We start from the raw sequence: 7,030 nt of genomic DNA, 5'->3' as shown, positions 1-7,030 counted from the left end.
GGCGTCCGCTGAGATCTGAGAGTCCCCCGACAGCCCGGGTGACTTCCTCCAACCCCTCCCCACCCCAGGGTACTACAACGGGCACACGAAGGTGGCCGTGAAGAGCCTGAAGCAGGGCAGCATGTCCCCCGACGCCTTCCTGGCCGAGGCCAACCTCATGAAGCAGTTGCAGCATCAGCGGCTGGTCCGGCTCTACGCGGTGGTCACCCAGGAGCCCATCTACATCATCACGGAATACATGGAGAATGGTGGGCGCTGCCGTCCCCTCTGCTCTTGCTAGAGGGTGGAGGAGACCTGCCTTTTCTCCTGGCTCAGCACTGAAGTTGGGCTGGGCTCCTAAAGTCTCAGCTCCAAGGGCGAGAAGAGGGTGTGTCCTCGGGGCTGTCTGGGAGCCCAGCCTAAGGTGGCCGGCTCTGGAAGGGCATTCAGCCCCATGTCCCCTGACCTGCAAGTCCCGCTTGCCTTCAAAGCCCTACCTTGATCTAAAGATGCTTGTTTTCAGGAAATGAGTGCGTCCCTGGTCCCATTTCTTTCCCTTCTGCCCCTGAGTGTTGGGAGGCCGGATCTGCTCCAAAGCCCTCTTTCTCAGTTCTGGGCGAGCCCCTCCGCCTCCCTTGGTCTGTTATTGCACAGAGTAAAAGCCTCACCACGGTAAATAAGAATTTGCAGGCCTAGATTTGCTACAGGTTTGCTGTGTGACACAGGCCAAGTTCCTGACCTGCATCTGGTGCTCCATTTCCCTAAGTATAACAGCAGAAATCTAAATGGCTCTGATTCTTTGGGAGTGTAAGATCTCCCCCTCTTTCAGGAAGGGAGAAAAGCTCTTCATTGGCTAATGGGTTCTGGAAATGGCAAATAGATTTTATTATATAAGCCTACTTTACTTGGTAGTTGCTTGGAGTTCTGTGTTGAGGATTCTGAGGCTCATTGGAAGTGAGTGCTAGATTAGCAATTGATTAGACATTGATTAGCAATGTCTGCCATGGACACAATGGAGGAATGACAGTCTATGTCACATATTTGCTGTGTCTGGGTGAGGCCTTTATCTTTGGTGACTAATTCAGTACTCATAGTGGGGACACACAGGTTGCTATCATCTTCACACAGGGCTTTAATCTCTTAAGAAGGAACAGAAGTTACTAGCTCCAATCCAGCAACTCCCAACCTGTCAGGCCTCCACACATCTCTTTCCCCAGTCCTTTTTAAAAATATATATATTTTATGGATTTTTTACAGAGAGGAAGGGAGAGGGATAGAGAGTTAGAAACATCAATGAGAGAGAAACATCGATCAGCTGCCTCCTGCACACCGCCTACTGGGGATGTGCCCGCAACCAAGGTACATGCCCTTGAGCGGAATCGAACCTGGGACCCTGAGTCTGCAGGCCGATGCTCTATCCACTGAGCCAAACTGGTTAGGGCTCCACACTCCTTTTAATGTGTGCAGCACACATTTATTGCTGCTAACTTTGGGCTGGGCACTGGGAACGTGGATGGAAAAAACAAGGTGCCTGCTGTCTCATTTTAGTTATGCACACCTGGAAAACCAGTGTCTGGGCTGGGAAAGTTCCAGCATGCCCCAGAGAATGTAGATGGTGATTTAATTTATTATATCTAGTAGGATCTAGAAAAGCTTCCTAGAGGAATAGTCTAGCTGGGCCACACAAGAAAAGTAAGGCAGAGACGGGACAAAGAGACTTTGAGGTGAGAATGCAATGGTCCGTGTGAAAAATGTTGAAATTGTCTAGTGTGAGTGGAACAAGAGTAGCAGGAGTCGGGGAAGAGAAGAAACTACAAAGTGGGCCATGCAGAGCTTTGGATGCTGGCTGAGAAGGGTTGGGGAACTCTCTCCTTGGGCAACTTGGATCAGCAACTCTTGCTTCTGCCCACAGGGAGCCTGGTGGATTTTCTCAAGACCCCTGCAGGCATCAAGCTGACCATCAACAAACTCTTGGATATGGCAGCCCAAGTAAGGAGACTTGGGAGGGCGGGGCATGGGCACAGGCCAGCAGGGTAAGGATGTCTGGCCCACCACTGCTGACCTATCCATACCTGACCTGCAGATTGCAGAGGGCATGGCGTTTATTGAAGAGCGCAATTACATCCACCGTGACCTGAGGGCCGCCAACATCCTGGTGTCTGACACCCTGAGCTGCAAGATCGCAGACTTTGGCCTAGCACGCCTCATTGAGGACAACGAGTACACAGCCAGGGAGGGTAGGTGTGGGATAGAAGGGAAGTCTGAGGCCTCCAGGCCAAGCAGACCTTGGTGACCTCACTCTGCTTCCCCACAGGGGCCAAGTTTCCCATTAAGTGGACAGCGCCAGAAGCCATTAACTATGGGACCTTCACCATCAAGTCGGACGTGTGGTCTTTCGGGATTCTGCTGACAGAGATTGTCACCCACGGTCGCATCCCTTACCCAGGTCAGGACCAAAGGCAGGAACTAAAAAGGGCGATGAGGCAGGGCAGTAAAATCCATGTCTTTCCACTCACCTTTTCCCAGGCTCAGAATCTGAAACTTTCTAGTTGCTTCTCCTCCATCTTCTCAGAGATGTGACTCCGATATCACCAGGGAGGTACCGATCAACCATGGCTGACTTGCATCTCTGTCTCTGGATCTGTCTCTCTCCCTTCGATAATCCCAGCTCTTCTCCTTAGTTCCAACACAGGCAGCCCAGTAGGGTGAAAAGGCTCTGGCCTGAGAGACAAGAAGCCTGCCTTTCATTATCAGACATGCCATGATATTAACTTTCTGTTTGATCAGATGATGCCTTCTTTTCCCATTTGTAAAATGTAAGGTTAGACTAATACTTGGCCCACCCCTAGCTGGTTTGGCTCAGTGGATAGACCATCGGCCTGCGGACTAAAGGGTCCCAGGTTCAGTTCCACTCAAGGGCAAATGACTGGATTGTAGGCTGGATCCCTAGCAGGGGGCATGCAAGACACAACCAATCAATGATTCTCTCTCATCATTGACATTTCTCCCCCCCACCCCTCTCTCTTTCTCTCTCCCTCTCCCTCTCCCTTCCTCTCTGAAATCAATAATAATACTTTTTTAAAAAAGTTGTTCTCGAGAGAAAATGATGCCAAAAGTGTTCAGAAGTCTGGAAAAAATCACACACACACACACACACACACACACACACAAAGAATATTAATATTACCTGGCCCATTTAAGCACTCAAGAGTATTAGATTTGTTTGTTAAATATATTTTATTGACTTCTTACAGAGAGGAAGGGAGAGGGATAGAGAGTTAGAAACATTGATGAGAGAGAAACATCAATCAGCTGCCTCCTGCACACTCCCTACTGGGAATGTGCCCGCAACCAAGGTACATGCCCTTGACCAGAATCGAACCTGGGAACTTTCAGTCCGCAGGCCGAGGCTCTATCCACTGAGCCAAACCGGTCAGGCCAAGAGTGTTAGGTTTTGCTATTCATAGCAACTATTATGCTATTAATAGTCACTTTGGGCAAGTGACTTCACCTCTCTGAGCCTGTTCCCTGATATGAAAAACAAGATTATCTGTGAAAGACCTTGACTCATAATAGGTGCTCACTAAACCCTGACTTCCATTCCCTCTGAAGCTTTCTGTCTAAAGACTGAGAGAGAGATGTAAACAACTGATTCCCACTCTCTCCCACCCCTCCCTTTATCTCCTGGACAAAGTCCTTTACTCCTGAATTCAGCCAAGACAGCGATGGAATCTTTTAAAAGGAACTTGCTAGGAAACTGGGGAAAGGAAATGGAACACAAAGACAGGGCACAGAGGTCATGGAGCACAGTGGCCAGATTTTAGAAGCTTCCCACATCCCGAGAGCAGTGTGCACAGAGCTTTGCTCCTAGGAGGGTCAAGGCACGTTAGAATCAGGCGAGAGTCAGAAGGCTTTCCTTGCCCTGGACTTGCCCCATCACAGAATCGAGGGAGAGCGCTGGGGCTGGAAGCCCACCCTGGTCATCTTGCCAAGGACCCTCACTGCCCCTCCACTGTGCCCACAGAGGGGAATCCATAGGCAATGTCTCTGTTATAACTGAAAAGACATTGTTAGCATGATGATAAATGGCAACGCGGCTTCAGGGTCAGGGAGACAATGGGGAGTAATGAGGATCTGGGTAAACTGGCGTCTGCTCAGACAGTTGCCTTTAAGACCTGGGGGCCCAGCCCTGGCTGGCATGCTCAGTGGTTATAGTGTCAGCCTGTGCACCGGAGGGTCTTAGGTTCGATTCCCTTGGTTGTGGGTTTGCTCCCCACCCTGGGTCAGGGTGCATGTGGGAGGCAACCAGTCACTGTGTCTCTCTCACATCCATGTTTTTTTCTCTCTCCCCCTCCTTTTCTTCCTTCTACTCTCTCTGAAAAGCAATGGAAAAAGTGTCCTCAGGGGAGGATTAACAAAAAGGAAACACAAAAACAAAAGGCATGGGGTCCCAAAAAACAGATTTTTTTTTTCATGAGAAGCCCAAACTTGCAGCTTTTGAAAAATGTGCCCATTTCCAAACATTGGTGATTGATTCAAATTATTTAAAAACACTACAGAAGCCAAACCAAAGTATGTCTAGAGGCTATATTTAGGCTGGATTTAGCCTATGGGCTTGCAGCCTTGACTCTAGCCTTGGGTGTTTAGTTCCATGGCCTATGTCCTCCAATGTGCTAATTTTGAAATGTGAGGACCCATAGCTAGAGGCCTCCTAGGGGCAAGGCCTGGGCAAGAGGGTATTTATTGAGCGCGGTTCATTCCCAAGTTTTGCAGGACCATAAAGCGTTTAGTCTTTGGTAACTGCCTGTCACAGTCTCCTCTCAGAAGACTGAAGGAGAAATAAGAGGCCACATGGGAAATTTAGACACAGGCAGCTGTTTCTGCCATGATCCTGCAGTTCTCTGGATCAAGTCCTCTCAGGGTCCACATGCTAAGAGCCTACCAGGTGGGACAGGACCAGTATGAAGGTAGGGAACTGGCCCCAAAATTATTTCATCGGGGTCATGGAGGGACCTGGTAGACCTCTGCCCATGCAGAGTCTGCTTTGCTGGGGCCCAGAGTCCATCTGGCTTCCTAATGTAGCATCTCATGTGCCTGGTCCCAGAGCTAGGGAAGCCTCACCATTGTCGTGGCTGTGGGCTCCCATCCAGCCCTGGGCCTTGACCACCATATCTTCCCACCAAATAATAATAATCACAAGTGTTATTTATGCAGTGTCTCATTTCCAGGCACTACATGAATTATATGCACTAACTCATTCAATCCTCATAGAAACTCTGAGGTAGGAGTTATTTGTTCTGTTTTCCAAATGAGAAAACTGAGGCTCAAAATATTGAGGTGGCTCCCAAGGCAGCCAGCAGTGTGTGTTATTGAGTGTCTAAACCGTAGCTGACATTCCAAGGGGCACAACTGACATTTTTTAAAAATATATATTTTTATTGGTTTTTTACAGAGAGGAAGGGAGAGGGATAGAGAGTTAGAAACATCGATCAGCTGCCTCCTGCACACCCCCTACTGGGGACGTGCCCGCAACCAAGGTACATGCCCTTGACCGGAATCGAACCTGGGACCCTTCAGTCCGCAGGCCGTCGCTCTAGCCACTGAGCCAAACCGATTAGGGCCACAACTGACATTTAGCACGTACCTATAGTAAGGTCTTACCATTGATGAAGACCAAGATCCTTTCGGATGGGTGCTCACACCAATATAGTTAAATAATCTGAACATGGCCCCTGCCTGTGGGCTTCCAAAGCCTGGAGCCTTGATGTCTTTTCTCCCATCAACCCGCAGGGATGACCAATCCTGAGGTGATTCAGAACCTGGAGCGAGGTTACCGCATGGTGAGACCTGACAACTGTCCAGAGGAGCTGTACCACCTCATGATGCTGTGTTGGAAGGAGCACCCAGAGGACCGGCCCACCTTTGACTACCTGCGCAGCGTGCTGGACGACTTCTTCACGGCCACGGAGGGCCAGTACCAGCCCCAGCCCTGACAGCCCGAGCTGGGGCCTGGAGCCCTGTCCTCATCTAGCCAACCTGGCTGGGAGAAGCAGTTCCTGTGCCATACCCATGGCCATTGCACATAAGGACTCTGCATGTGAATCCTGCCCACGTGTGACACGTATACTTCGCCTGTTTTGTACACCGGTTCTTTAGTTGTGTGGGCTCTGCACATGTGTCTTGTACATGTGCAGCCTGTGCATATGTCTTGGACACCTGTCCAAGCTATCCCTTTCTGGGCCTCTCATTTCCTGAGACCACCTGAGAAAGGAGAGAGGCATGTGATTGACACCAGCTTCTGCTCACCCCCTTTTCCTTTCCCCTGGTCATCGAGAGGTTCCTTGAGGGGGAAACCTCATGTAATACCTCCATGCCCTCCTCTTCGGTGACTGGCACACATCAGGAGCTCAATAAATGTTTGTTTGTTGATGAAGATTGTGCATCTCTCTGCTCCCCTCTCTCATCTCTTCTTCCTTGGGAGGGAAGAGTGGGGGTTCAGAAGTTGATAACCAAGAATTGGGATGAAAGATGGAATGAATGGATGTCTGAACTTTTTCCGATTCTGGGGATGAAGAGGAGGTCCCTATGCTTTCCTGTCTGGGCTCTTTGAATCCCTTTAAACCCCTGCCTCAAAGGATTTAGGGCAACCCCTACCCAGAACTTCCTAGGGCGTGCGTGTGTCCCAGGGCAATAGCATTTTTTACAGCCATTGATTCTAGGGCTATATTTGGCCTCAGATATGTTTTGATTCACCTTCAGGTTGTTTTAAAATACTGAGCTAAGTCTCTCATTTAACAAGTATTTATTGAACAACTACTGTGTGCCAGGCACAGATCTGGGCTCATAGGATATACAGTAGATAAAATAAAATCTCACCCAGCTGGTGTGGCTCAGTGGTTGAGCATCCACCTATGATCCAGGAGGTCACGGTTCGATTCCTGGTTCTGGGCACATGCCTGGGTTGCTCACAATGATTCTCTCTCATCATTGATGTTTCTCTCTCTCTCTCTCTCTCCCCTCTCCCTTCCTTTCGGAAATCAATAAAAATAAT

At 49.4% G+C, this 7,030-nt stretch overlaps 1 protein-coding gene across 1 annotated transcript in view; it reads left to right on the top strand.

Moving 5' to 3' along the window:
- The window catches only part of LCK (LCK proto-oncogene, Src family tyrosine kinase), a 20,753-nt gene extending 14,334 nt beyond the window's left edge, over nucleotides 1-6,419 (top strand). The window contains 5 exon segments of the mRNA XM_006777381.2: nucleotides 66-248; nucleotides 1,892-1,968; nucleotides 2,063-2,216; nucleotides 2,294-2,425; nucleotides 5,770-6,419. Of these exon segments, the coding sequence (XP_006777444.1) occupies nucleotides 66-248; nucleotides 1,892-1,968; nucleotides 2,063-2,216; nucleotides 2,294-2,425; nucleotides 5,770-5,972 (749 nt within the window). The 3' untranslated portion in view covers nucleotides 5,973-6,419.
- The last annotated feature ends 611 nt before the right edge of the window (nucleotides 6,420-7,030 follow it).

The sequence above is a fragment of the Myotis davidii genome, unplaced genomic scaffold, assembly GCF_000327345.1.
Source record: "Myotis davidii unplaced genomic scaffold, ASM32734v1 scaffold88, whole genome shotgun sequence".
NCBI classification, from domain to species: Eukaryota; Metazoa; Chordata; class Mammalia; order Chiroptera; family Vespertilionidae; genus Myotis; species Myotis davidii.
This window is presented reverse-complemented; position numbering and strand designations above follow the sequence as displayed.